General features: G+C 36.0%; 1 protein-coding gene across 1 annotated transcript in view; it reads right to left on the reverse strand.

Moving 5' to 3' along the window:
• Window positions 1-14664, reverse strand: part of gpc1b (glypican 1b) — a 90463-nt gene that overhangs the window by 6563 nt on the left and 69236 nt on the right. The window contains exon 4 of the mRNA XM_082173576.1: window positions 972-1137. Within this exon, the coding sequence (XP_082029702.1) occupies window positions 972-1137 (166 nt within the window). The remainder of the gene's footprint in view (window positions 1-971; window positions 1138-14664) is intronic.

Genomic DNA, 14664 nt, shown 5'->3' on the forward strand with positions numbered 1-14664 from the left:
ATTATTTTAAAAAAATGAGTTGAAATAATGAGAACTGATGGCATCAGCAAAAGAATACCATCAACTAACAACCTTGGAGCTCAACACAGGTCTGTCTTCAAAAGTTTAAAAGTTAAAATCAATCCCCCTGAAGAAAATGAATGGAATTTTTACTTCCGGAAACCGACTGTTGCATTTCATGGACCTGTCCCAAGTGGCACACTTTATATGCACTTACGGTCTTATGGACTTACAATGGCTGCCGCATGCGCATTTTCGTTAAGTCTACAAGACCGTAGGGAGTTCCATTTGTTATTTTAGGTTTCAGAAGTGTCCGCGAGCGCCCCAATTTTCCCAAATTTTTGCATATCCTGATTTTGATGAATTAGACACATTCCTGGGTCACCATATTTTGTTGATCCTGGAACAACATTCCTGTCAAAATTGTTTTTATCCTAACCATATCCCTACCCCTAAACCTAACCCTTCCCCTAAGTTATCCCTAAAATCAGAGGGAAATGATCGGCTGAATAACACTGATGTAGAAGCACCTAACCCTGGTTGTAAGACTAAACTTGACATAAATTATAAACTTTGGATTGGTTGATTGGAATGTTGTTCCAAGATCAACATAGATGTGCTCTATTCTGTTCTGTTCTATAACAAAAACAAAAAACAAAAAAAAAGTTCTGCGTTAGATTAAACTGAGAAGGGTCATAGCACTTGCATTTTGTTGTCCTACTGTTAGTTTAACTGCTTCTATTGTTCTCATTTGTAAGTCGCTTTGGATAAAAGCGTCTGCTAAATGAATAAATGTAAATGTAAATGTTGATCCAGGAACATGTTCTACTTGGTGAAATCAGGTTGTGCAGCAAATTCCAGACAGTCAAAGCGGCGCTACATCACAAAAGGGCGAACACATAAGAACACTGCAAATGTTTAGGGTGCCATTTGAGACAGGGCTAATAAGGGTCTATCTTGGCCCCGCCCACCTGCCAGGTTCCTCCACTCAGAGTCCAGATCCGCTTGATTAGCAAGGCAGCCCTTCATGACATTCTTACAGTAGTTTGAGCAGGGCTTGGCAATGGTAACGCCGCTACAGTGAGGACAGTATGTCAGCTTCATGACGGCACGCACACATTCAGTGCTCAGAGACACCTGCAAGAGAGAGACAAAGAAATGAAAGAACAGCGGAAGCATATCTATACTGACTCATGTAACCAAAGAAAATGTCCTGAATTGTTATGAGTCACACATAATAAACAAAATTGATAATTACAATCCACAAAAAAGTCTTTGTCAGTTCCTACAGTTTCCCATGAGGTCCAGGGATGTGGGATGATACATTTTTATATTGCATAATATCATGCTTCTCTGAGATAGTCTCTTCTCTAACCTCATGAGGTCAAAGACATCTTTCACAATATTCCCACTTTTTATCAGAAACCTCCACCCTTCTGATGTCAAAGCATGGGATTTATTAAGGGCCCCTTAGGGAAAAGTAGTGCAACTCGGAAAGGAAAGAAAAACTTGACATTTGCTTGTATAGATATTTAAATGAATCTAATTTCATGGATATTAAAAGGCAAAACTAGTTTTTGTTTAGGTGTAAATGTAAATACAGTCAGCATGACATTTTGTTTCTGTACATGTAACTGTATTCGTTCTGTCCTAACTGCATTAGACTGCATGAAACATTGGGGCAGCTGTGATTCAACTTTGACACATTTTCACAAAGCTGAATGTCAGTAACTGTATATTGCAATGACTTGTGTGAAGCAACCGGTTCTGAACAATCTTTAATCAAAACCTTCCAAGCGACCAGACGAAACACTTGCAATCACATGCGTTCCTTTTATTATACATTCTGAGTCGTTCAGATAGTGATGCGGTTAAATTTGTATTTCATTGAAAATTATACTTTTAAATTCAAATCGAAACAGACAAGTAACCCCAGACGACATCAGCGCAGTTAAAGCTGAGCTGCAGTTCTGTCATGCAGTGTGTGTTCAGCCTGATAAAAGTAGACTCCATGGTCCATTATATTAAACCTGGATGAAAAGTAGATGCTATGAGACGAGCAACAGTCAATTCTGCTGTGGCTTCGTCGGCGGAGCAAAAATAGACAGCGTAAATGGCAATATTGTGTCTAAAATGTAAGTTACTCCAAATTAACTTTTTGTTTGTTGAACTGTAGTAATGTGACTGGGAAAGGCGCCACATGGGTAGCAGATTCGCTTCGCTCTAGATATTAATATGCACATATACTTGGAAATCCGGCAGCATCAAGGGAGGAAGAAATTTTTATCACACGTTGAGATATAAATAACTGGACTGGACCGAGGTAAAAAGACTTGATTCAGACTCCTACACACAAACACACACACACACACACACACACACACACACACACACACACACACACACACACACACACACACACACACACACACACACACACACACACACACACACACACACACACACACACACACACACACACACACACACACACACACACACACACACACACCACCCTTCAGGAAGACCTGGCAGTGCTTGATACCTGAAGGATGATTCAAGCACACACTCTTTAATGAGGAGAGAAGAGAAGAACCAGAAAAATAAGATGAGATAGGAATAGAGAATAGACAAATGGAGTGAATGTGAGAAGGATGTGTGAAGATGCACAGGAAGCTCTGGGGAGGAGGGAAAGTGAGGACAGGAGAAGAGAGTGTGAGAGAGGGAAAAGATAGAACAAGTTGAGGGAGGATAATATGGCACATTAAATCCTCTGAGCACTCGTGATTCATCAGATCAGAGAAGGATAGAGAGAGTTCGCTGCCCAGTATACGGCTCAGATTCAGTTCTGACACTGGACCCACATTTGGACTTCAGACTCGTGGTCTTCAGTGGAATGCCAGGCTGGACATTCAGCAATCTCAAGATAGTGATTCAAAAAGTATTTACATTTTTTATGAATCAAATGAATTGATTGAACCAATTTGCAATTTGCAAATGTGTTTTTATTTGCTCATTGAATTGGTCTGGGTATTTCATACCCTCTCAGAAAAAAAAAAAAGGTACAAAAGCTGTCACCTTAAAGAAATAATCTCATAATTTACTCACCCTCAAACCATCCTAGGTGTATATGGCTTTCTTCTTTCAGCCGAACACATTTGGAGTTATATTAAATGATATCATGGCTCTTCCCAGCTTTGTAATAGCATTGAATATCGTCAGAGTTTTTGAAGCTCCAAAAAGCACATTCATCCATCATTAAAGTAATCCATGCTTATGACGTATGACGTAGGTGTAGCAAAAGATAGATAGAGCAAAACAAAACACCGGTCACAATTTAGAAGTCTAAAATGAGAAGATAAAAAAAAAATTTTCGGAGGATTTTGATATAAGAGAAGAGGAGCAACGTCCTGCGTCATACGTCAGGTCAAAGGTCACCATTCCGCCAGAACTCGACTCTCTCGTGAACGCACGTACGGCCGTTGCCAGAAGCCAGTGATTATAGTTTATAAAGTTTTAAATATGATATAATATTATATTTATAATATAAATATTTAAATATAATATTTTGCATACAAAAACCTATCACTTCGCTTCAGAATGCATTTATTTACACTGGAGCCGTATGGATTACTTATGATAGATTATGATGGATGTGCTTTTTGGAGCTTCAAAAACTCGGACACTATTCAATGCCATTACAAAGTTGGGAAGAGACAGAATATACTTTAATATAACTCCGATTGTGTTCGGCTGAAAGAAGAAAGTCATATACAGATGGCTTGAGGGAGAGGAATTTATGGCATACATTTCCTTTTTGGGTGAACTTCTCCTTTAAGGGTGCATGTTAGTATCTTTTGAAAGTGTACAGCCCCAGTACCTTTTTTTCTGAGAGTGTGCTGAACTTAATATGAACACTTTTATGTTACGGGATATGACCTTTAGTATTGTTTATGCAAATAATTATTAATGAGCAAAATTATGGCTGCTGTAAAAACAAGGATGAGTTGCATAAGACTAGTGAACTATGCTTAAGGCACAAATATTAAATATTTCTCTTACTGCAACACTGTGATGTAACTCCACATCTGCTATAATTAAAGCAATGAGAGAGATTTTATCAATATGTCAATATGATGCATAACTGTCAATATGCCTATATAATGATAATGTAAATGTACATTTTGGATGAGCTTGTTCATATAATCATATTTCAAGGATATGCCTGCTTACCTCATTTTTGTGACAATACTTCCAGCATCCCTCCTTCACCTTTATTTTTTTTACCTCCTATATTATTTATTATTACTAAATTCTTTATCTATTATGGTTTTGCTAGTTCAAGGGGAGATCTAAGTCCTTGAGCAGTCTCTCATATTTAATATGATTATTTAATGTGCAAGTAAAGTATTGTAGTGTGACCATATATGACATGTTAATCTCAATTAGACTGAACTGGAACACATGAGAATAACTGAATCATTTATGTGGAACTGTCTGGAGGAACCAAATTCGCAGAAATGAGTCATACTGTACTTTCCCAAACACTGCTAATTTGTGCCCAGAGATTCTGAACATTGTAGGTTTAAGATTTTAAACCAATGAAACTTGCAGAATGATTTAAAAAAATACCGCAGATGGAGGAAAGAACGGTGTGAGACGAGTTCATCCGTAATGGAGAGATCAGTTTGAGTTAAATATCCATGTCTCTCAAAACCAAGCTCTCACAGAATCCCTAGGCATGTATTTTACTTTACATCTAGTAGTGGGTGTAACGATACCCACATGTCACGATTCGATACATATCACGAAATTGAACTCACGATACGATATTATTGCGAGACTCCAAGACATATGATAAAAGGTTAACAAAAAATGTACTGTTGATAAAAATGCTACATTTGATATTACATTGTGGGTGTAAATAAATAGGCTTGGACTTAGTGCTGGAAACCCAATGCACTGTGGCACTGCACAATGCATTGTCCTAATGGTGACACCAGAATAAAAATATTCATGATTCTGAAGCTGAAAGCTGAGAATAATTTTAGACGAATATGCTTGTACTCTGTCACTAGATATATTTTAAATAATGTAGGCCACTTTTTACTGGTAACATCAGACATTTGGCATTATCAAGACCCACAAATATTCCCCCAATGCATTATTATACATTATATTTAAAATTATGTATAGTAGTTTAAGGTAGTACTGACACTAATACTCTGAAAACTTGAATTTATTTCTCACACAGTATTTTTTATTTTGGGTGAACTACACAATATATATTGTCACTATCCACAATACATAGGCTACTGATGCATTTTTGTATTGCGATATATTGTTACACCCCCACCATCTAGCCTCTGCATCCTAATGAGAACTCCATGGCACATTTGCCAGAATATATTTGGCACCAAAATCCCAAAACAAAGGGCTTAATAGAATTAGCGGTTAAGCTAATGCTACGATAGCTAGAGGTTAATGTCGGCAACAGTATCTAATGTAATCCTTTTATCTGTTCCCATCTTATCGCCTCACGTTATTAATTTCAGCTCTGAATCAGACACCCCAGTGAGCAGATTACACACGTATCACTGATTCCTGATAATTAGAAGGAACTGCTGGAATATGTGTCAGGGAAACATACCAAACAGACCACAGTGAATCTGATCAAGAGCTTTGGAGTAACAAAACAGAAACCAACTGGAACATGTTTGGAACATTTTTCTTGGACAGAAATGAAAAATTGTTGGACCAAACCTCCCTCACCAAAAGTAGTTCAGAGTAGTCCAGACTAAATTAGATTTAATTAAGCTTATATGTGCTACTTTCATATCTGTTTATCTAAAGTGGTTGAGGAAGTATGCTGTTTGCATGGAAAAACCCTTTAAATCAGGCTGAGGTCATGCATGCCATTGGGCAACAAATGTTGTTAAAACTGTTTCCTATGAGATAAAGTTATCTTTCTCAAGTGAAATAAAAAAAAAAAAAATTGTAAGAATGTAAAAGTCTTATATGTCACTTTTGATCAGTTCAATGCATCTCACATATCATATATATATATATATATATGATATAGACAATGATCCCTTAGCAATGTGCCTTTGTCAAGATATTAAGAAAAGGCTGTGTGAAATCTGTCACATTAAACATTAACATGGGTTTCACATTTAATTTATACTTGAGATCATCACCTTGTCTGTTTCAAAAAATGTAATCTTTATCAGTATCTAAAAGGGCAAAAACACAGTCAGATAAAGTTAGAGTGCCACTGAGATATTTCACAACATTGGGTGACAATTTCAGAGAAGATAACTTGTTCTCTTGAGAGCTATGGTTAAAAATATCGCCGGAGCTTATTGCTCTCATTGCCCTTTTTGTGAACAATCCATAGTTATATTTTGCTTTGGGGAAATTAGTCAAATCCACATGAAGCAGAAGAACAGATTCAGAGATGCACATATTAGTTAATAAAAATTGTGGAAGGTAATAATACTTGTTTTCAGGGAATATATTTTGTGGGGTCCAAAAGTCTGAGATCACATTGAACATCTGGTTGTTGTTTTTAAACTGGAGCATAGATAGAAGGACATGTATGAAAAATGCAACATACAACAAAAAAATATTTATGATTCTGCAGTTTTTACAATACTCTAATCAAATACACAAATCAGTGACATTAATGATGTGAAATAGCCAAAGTTTTACAAAAGATAAACTCAATTTTAGATACACTATACTGTTAAAAACGTTGGGGTCTGTAAGATTTGTAATACATGAAATCTGTAATGCTCACCTTATTTGATGAAAAATATAGTAAAAACTGTAATATTGTAAAATATTTAAAATAACTATTTTTCATTTGAATATACATATTCCTTTAATGGCAAATCTTTTCAGGATCATTACTCTAGTCTTCAGTGTCACATGATCTTTCAGAAATCATTCTAATATGATGATTTGATGCTCAAGAAACATTTCTTATTGTTATCAATGTTGAAAACAATTATGCTACTTAATATTTTGTGAAAGATGATACATGAATAGATAAATAGAAAGCATTTTGTTTAAAGAAAATAAAAATAGAAATCTTTTGTAACATTATAAATGTCTTCACTGTCACTTTTGCACTTGCACTTGCTGAATAAAAGTATACATTTCTTTCCAAAAAAAAAAAAAAAAATGTGTTGACCACAAACTTTTGAATAGTGGTGTATTCTCTGAAAAGAAATCTTAATATCTAATGCAATTTCTTAAATACAATTTATCTTATTTAATGATGTTTAATGAATGTGCATGTTTTTTGGCAGTGAAATTAGCAATGTTAACACACACAACTGACATTGAGCCATTCTCTCATATAGCTTTCTGCATTCAATGGACCCTTGAAGCCAAAACAATTGAATCATGATGCCTTGTTTCCACATTCCCAGCTGTGATGAATCTGTGTTTGAAAGCAGAAGGCCTGATCCTGTGAGGTCCACTGTGTTTGTCTGCTCTAGATTTCATCCTATCCCACAAAAGCCCTGTTTTCAGAGGATTCATGCTATTTATTCAACTACAGCTGTGTAATCGATTCCACAGACATAATAATTGCAAAATATTGCTGTTTATTGCTGTGTACCTTATTCAAATGCTACAGTAATTCACATCAACATAAAATGGCATTCACAACTCATTTTACTTGTGCAATGTTATGTAACTACACATACAAACAATTACCATGTACTACCATGTTTTTTAGATGTACAATGGGAGAACTATGGAGTACTATGATAATCCCATAGAATACATTAGGATTAGTACCATGGTCTATTTCAGAATACCATAATATTACCATCAGATACCATCACTGTACCATGATACTGCCAGAGCATGTTTTTCGCGAGGTTTAATATTGTACTGTAATGTACTTCAAAGAATACCATGGTATCACCACCAAAACACATTTACATTGGATTTACCAATGTATTTTTAAAGAAGACCTATATATTATGTCATTTTACAAAGTCTTGATTTTGTTTTTAGGGTCTACTAGAATAGGTTTTCTTGCTTGAATGTTGAAAAAACATATTATTTTTCACGTTTTTAATTGTCGCAGCACCTCTCTTCCCAGTCTGCCAGTAACACTCTGTTTAGTTCCTGTCTCTATGAAGCCCCTCCTTCCAGAAAAGCGCAATGTTTATTATGACCAAACATAATTGGTCTTCTATAAAGAGTTTCCACCTCTGTTTGATTTATTAATTCATTAACATATGCTGAAAGTTCTTGCTAATGTTTTTCCATCTCTTGTCTGTTTTATAAGGCTCTACTTGTGTTTGTGTTCTTAAATGGCACATCTGATAAAGGATGTGCGTATGTGGTCGGGGTCTAGATGTGCTCTTTTTATAGACGACATTCTCTTAAGTAATTAGAAAGAAATATGGCTGCGTTCCTCCCTGTGTTCGGCGACTGGACTACTTCTGAAGACACGGGGAGCACATGCCGTCCTTAATAAAAATGAATAAAACGAATGACTAAAGAGGAAAGAAGGAAAGACCAGCTGTGCTCATCGCTCTTTTATTCTTTCATTTCCTTCCTTCATTTCAGGCTAATACTCCCCTAATACTTTTTCTTTCCTCTAAAACTCTTTCTTTTTCTTTCATCTTCGTATATTCAACCTGAATGACCCCAAACAATTTATACGTTTGTGTGTTGGAAGAATGAAAAAATATTTTAAATCAGAATCCAGCCTAACACAAGCTGTCTTATTCTACATGGAGTGGGTCGCCTCATGGCGGCAGATATGTTTAGATCACATGACCACTTAAATGCAACTCATTAGGACACTTTGTTCACTGAATAAATTAAAAATGGCCCGCTGCTAATAGAGCATTTCTACAATGGCTTTGTTGACCAAAAACAATTGCTTTTGTATGATACATTTACATATATCACTAAGAATCACTATTAATGAGTATATGGATTCTATGGAAGCTTAATTCCGCCACTCAATAACAAAGTAAAAAAGGTAAATACAACTTTTTATCTCACAATCCTGCTTTTTTTTCATCTTGCATTTCTGACATTATTTTGTCTCTGAATTGTGAGATATAAACTCACAATTGCAAGAAAATGTCTGAATTGTGAGCAGACTTTCCCTCAGAATTGGACTTTATAAATTTATATCTCACAATTATGCGAAAAGAAGTCAGAATTACGGAATATAAACTTTATAATAAAGTTTAAAGTAATAAAGTAACTAATATAAAGTTTAAATTAGAGTTTATATCTCGCAAATATTTACTTTAATTCTTGCAATTGTGAGTTTATATCTCGCAATTCTGAGAAAAAAAGTCATAACTGCAAGATGTAAACTCAAAATTGTGACAAAAAGTAAAAATTGTGAGATTAAAAGTCACAACTGCAAGAAAAAATTCTGAATTGCGAGATATAAAGTCGCAATTAAAAAAAATAAAAAAATAATCTGTGGCGGAAATAAGCTTCAATCAGATTCAAATTAAGGTTATTATCTTCTTTTTTTTTACACAAACAAAGCACTTGCTTCACTTCATAAAATTAAGGTTAAACCACTGGAGTCACATGGATTAGTTTAATGATGTCTTTACTACCTTTCTGGGGCTTGAAAGTGTCAGTTGCGCAGCTGTCTATGATGGTACAAAAAGACCTCAGATTTAATCAAAAAGATCTTCATTTGTGTTTTCATTTTTGGGTGAACTAACACTTTAACTAAAACTTATTAAAACATTTTTGTCGATGGAAATAAAGTGGACATGACATTTGATTTAAATATTAGATAAAAAAACTTAAAACACAAAATTTGAAATATTGCCTTGGCAAATAACTGAAATACATTTAAGTTGAAGAACCAAAATTACTAACTGGAACTAAATAAAAACTACAACTAAAATGAAAATAAAATGAAAAAATAAAATAAAAATTCAACCTAAATAGTAATATTTAATAAATACAAAACAAAAAATTACAAAAGCACAAAAAAGAAAAAAAGAAATCACACTCAGTTTTTGCTACTGTTTTCAGTCCTGTCAAAGTTCATGTATATCTTTGAAGCAAACTCCAACTAGAATTTATGTCAGTAACCAAATGTTCATCCACCTAATAAAAGTAGTCCAACACCAAAAAGCACAATTTAGATGACTAATTAATAAGGGTTTTACTGAATAATTTATGCTTCACATTTCTTCGTTTAAAGCCTTTGGAATGTTGGCCTGGTTTACTTCCATTGTAAGTATGTCATTATAACCGCGATTATTGCTTAAAAGAAAAACTGAGGGATGAGTCTATATTCATTTCTGTGGTAATCGACATTATGCCACACGTGCTGAGCTTAACTTTTATGAAGCCAGAACAATCCATTAAGAGAATTTCCGCACATAATGAATGATAAAATTATGAATGACTATAACAGAATAGAATGACGCATTATTAAACAGAAATGGCATGGAGGCATAAGGGAAAGAGGGCACTACTGGAGATCATCTTTCTAATATAAAAGAAACAGGGACGCTAGTCTTATTGCAAAACAATCACTTCCAGATTGAGCTGGATAAGATGCACAGAGAGCAAAAGATAAGACAGTATGTTTAACCAAACCCTCAGCAGAAGAGAACAAAGCAAAAGTAGAACGCTCAAGGCGCATGCACACAATAGTGTTATTCCAAAACCTTTAGTTAGCAGTCTTGCTGTACGCTGCCTGCATAGGCAACTGCCTAGATTTGGAAAATCCTACACAGGCAGCAACACTGCATTTCACACAAATAGTGGAAGTGCAAGTTTGATGTTGCTAAGCTAAAAACATAATACTCTAATAAACATAAAATACTTGGCACATACCAATATTAGGTGTTTTTTTTATATATATATTTTTATAACAATGGCCATTGGCTAGTTCATTTTTAGAACTTGTCAGACTTCCCATCCCAATCAGCTTCTCTTCACACAGGTTTGATATAAAAACTTTTTTTTTTTTTCTTTTTTTTAACAAAGATATGTGATGAAATTTGAAAGAATAACAACTAAACTTTTAATGAAACATCGGCCAATCAAGCATTATTATGACAGAACTTTAATTAGAACTAAAATAGGCAACTATGTATCAATGAAAATATATGAATGCTTATTTGTCACATTAAACAGAAATTAGAGGATTTTTGGCTGGTGGAGGTCCTCGAGACATTATTGGTCATTTAAAGTTTCTGTAAAAAATTACTAACAATAAAAACAAATACTGCTTCTAATAACAACACTGTAAAAAATTCTAACCTCTCCAAGTCAAAATTTTCTAGTAACTGGTCACATCTAAATTTTTAAATTGGCCCAAGTGTAATTCTTGTTGCAATAGTCTGTTAACATTGGCTCAATGAGAAATAATACGTCAGACTAATTGAAAAAATGTAGATGTAACCAGTCACTAGAAATTTTTGACTTGGGGATGTAATTTTTTTTACAGTGAATATAAAAAATGTGCTAATGTCTGACAGGCTGCTGGGCTCATGAATATTAATCAAGTTGTTGGAACTGCAGTGTAAAAACTAAAGGAGCCTCAAATATCCTGTCGGATTCTCAAGGAACTTCAAAATGTAATTTAAGCTCTTTCTCCTATAGTAGGGTTACTGGAGGAGCATTGACAATCTTTGAGGTTCTTGCTGGAACTTATGGGATCCTTTAAGCACTTTGTATTTAGTTCAGAGGTTCTGGAGTCACCTTTTCATTACCATGAGACCTCGAAGTGCTTTGAGGGAAAATAGAGGAACTTGAATGCGATAAAAGGGTTACTGGAAGATCTTTTAACATTTAAGTGGTTCCTGGAAGATCTCTTATGTTAAAGCCAGCATCTGGAGGAACCCAATGGTTCAGTGAGGCCAGAATAAGATTATTATTATCCTATTATTATTATTATTAGTGGTGCTTTTTCAAAGCAACACTAGTGTTATTGTCACTAAACTTATTATTAGTGGTGCTTTTTCAAAGCACCACTAGTGTTATTGTCACTCATACTTATTATTCTTATTTTTATTCTGCCAAAAGTTTGGCGCGTAATGCGCCCCGCACCGTTTGTCACAGACCCCTGAGTGAGGTGTCAAATCGAGCGGCTCATTGAGGAGAGGTGTGCTATATCTTTTCTAAGCGATCGGGTGTACGATGTTCGCACAGCGGACGAAAAAGCGGCCAAAAAAGTCCCATTGACTTTACATGGGGAGTTCTAAAAACATTTGAATCCCAACTGCCGTTTTCACACACACCACTCCAAAGGGCCTGACACCCCTGCGTTTCTCTCCCTCTCTCTCTCCCTCAGAGGATTTATATTATCAAGCAGCCAATAAGTAATGGCCTAAAATCTTCATAGCCACACCCTAGCAACCAGTTACAGCACCCTAGCAACCACTCTGAGCTCCCTAGCAACCACCCTAAACTAATAAATAATATAAAAACATTTTTTTTACATTTTTTAAAGCAATATCACACTCGTAGCCTTGCAATATTGCTCCATGCTTGTGCCTATTCGGCCATAGGCACGAGGCCGCAGGCCGAGTGCCGAACTGAAGGAACTCGTTATTAAAGATTTTAAGAACTCTATAAAAACTCCATAGTAACCATATTTGACAACTACCAACCACCTAGTAACACCATAGCAACTACCAAAAATACCTTAGCAACCACCCTGAAAACCCTAGCAACGTCTAGAAATGCTCTAGTAACCACCAAAAAACTCTAGCAACCACCCAGAACACCCTAGCAACTGCCTAGCAACCACCCAGAACACCTAGCAAAATGCCTAGTAACCACCCAGAACGCCTAGCAACCACCCAGAACACCCTAGCAACTGCCTAGCAATGCCCTACCATCCACCCAGAATACCATAGCAACTGCCTAGCAACACCATAGCAACCACCTAGCAATGCCCTAGCAACTGCCTAGCAACCACCAAGAATACCCTAGCAACTGCCTAGCAACCACCCAGAACACCTTAGCAACTGCCTAGCAACACCATAGCAACCACCCAGAAAACCCTAGCAACCACCTGGCAAAAGCATCTTGTTAAAAACATGCTAGCAACATACTAATCATGCTAGCATCATGCTAGCAACATGTTAATTAAGCTAGCATCATGCTAGCATCATGCTAATAATGCTAGCATCATGCTAGCAACATGCTAATCAAGCTAGCATAATGCTAGCAACATGCTAATCAAGCTAGCATAATGCTAGCAACATGCTAATAATGTTAGCATCTAGCTAAAAACATGCTAGCAACATGCTAATCATGTTAGCATTAAGCTACCAACATGCTAATCAAGCTAGCATCATGCTAATCAAGCTAGCAAAATGCTAATAATGCTAGCATTATGCTAACAACATGCTAATCAAGCTAGCATCATGCTAGCATCATGCTAATAATGCTAGCATCATGCTAGCAACATGCTAATCAAGCTAGCATAATGCTAGCAACATGCTAATCAAGCTAGCATAATGCTAGCAACATGCTAATAATGTTAGCATCTAGCTAAAAACATGCTAGAAACATGCTAATCATGCTAACATCAAGCTATCAACATGCTGATCAAGCTAGCATCATGCTAGCAACATGCTAATCAAGCTAGCATAATACTAGCAATATGCTAATCAAGCTAGCATCATGCTAGCAACATGCTAATCAAGCTAACATAATGCTAGCAAACATGCTAATAATGTTAGCATCTAGCTAAAAACATGCTAGCAACATGCTAATCATGCTAACATCAAGCTACCAACATGCTAATCAAGCTAGCATCATGCTAACATAATGCTAATCATGCTAGCATTATGCTACCAATATGCTAATTAAGCTAGCACAATGCTATTCAAGCTAGCATCATGCTAACAACATGTTAATCAAGCTAGCATAATGCTAGCAACATGCTAATCATGCTAGCAACATGCTAATCATGTTAGCATCTAGCTAAAAACATACTAGCATCATTTTAACAACATGTTAATCACAGTAAATCATGCTGGAATGTGGTAAATCGTAGTAAATCATCTTAGAAACATGGTAAATCGTGGTAAATAATGCTAAAACGTGGTATATCATGGTATCACAACATGTTAATTGTGTTAGCATCTGCCCAGTGGCGAATTTTGCCACGGCAAGCACCACTTCACATTTTCTTCAGGAAATGTACATTCTAGTTATTCTTCTTATTATTCCGGACAAAAGTTTGGCGCGTAACTTGCCCCGCACCGTTTGTCACAGACCCCTGAGTGAGGCATCAAATCGACCGGCTCATTGAGGAGAGGTGTGCTATGACTTTTCTAAGCGATCGGGTGTACGATGTTCGCACAGCGGACGAAAAAGCGGCCAAAAAAGTCCCATTGACTTAACATGGGGAGTTCTAAAAACATTTGAATCCCAACTGCCGTTTTCACACACACCACTCCAAAGGGCCTGACACCCCTGCGTTTCTCTCCCTCTCTCTCTCCCTCAGAGGATTTATATTATCAAGCAGCCAATAAGTAATGGCCTAAAATCTTCATAGCCACACCCTAGCAACCAGTTGCAGCACCCTAGCAACCACTCTGAGCTCCCTAGCAACCACCCTAAACCAATAAATAATATAAAAAATTTTTTTTTACATTTTTTAAAGCAATATCACACTCGTAG

Source organism: Leuciscus leuciscus, assembly GCF_965113295.1.
Source record: "Leuciscus leuciscus genome assembly, chromosome: 6".
NCBI lineage: Eukaryota > Metazoa > Chordata > Actinopteri > Cypriniformes > Leuciscidae > Leuciscus > Leuciscus leuciscus.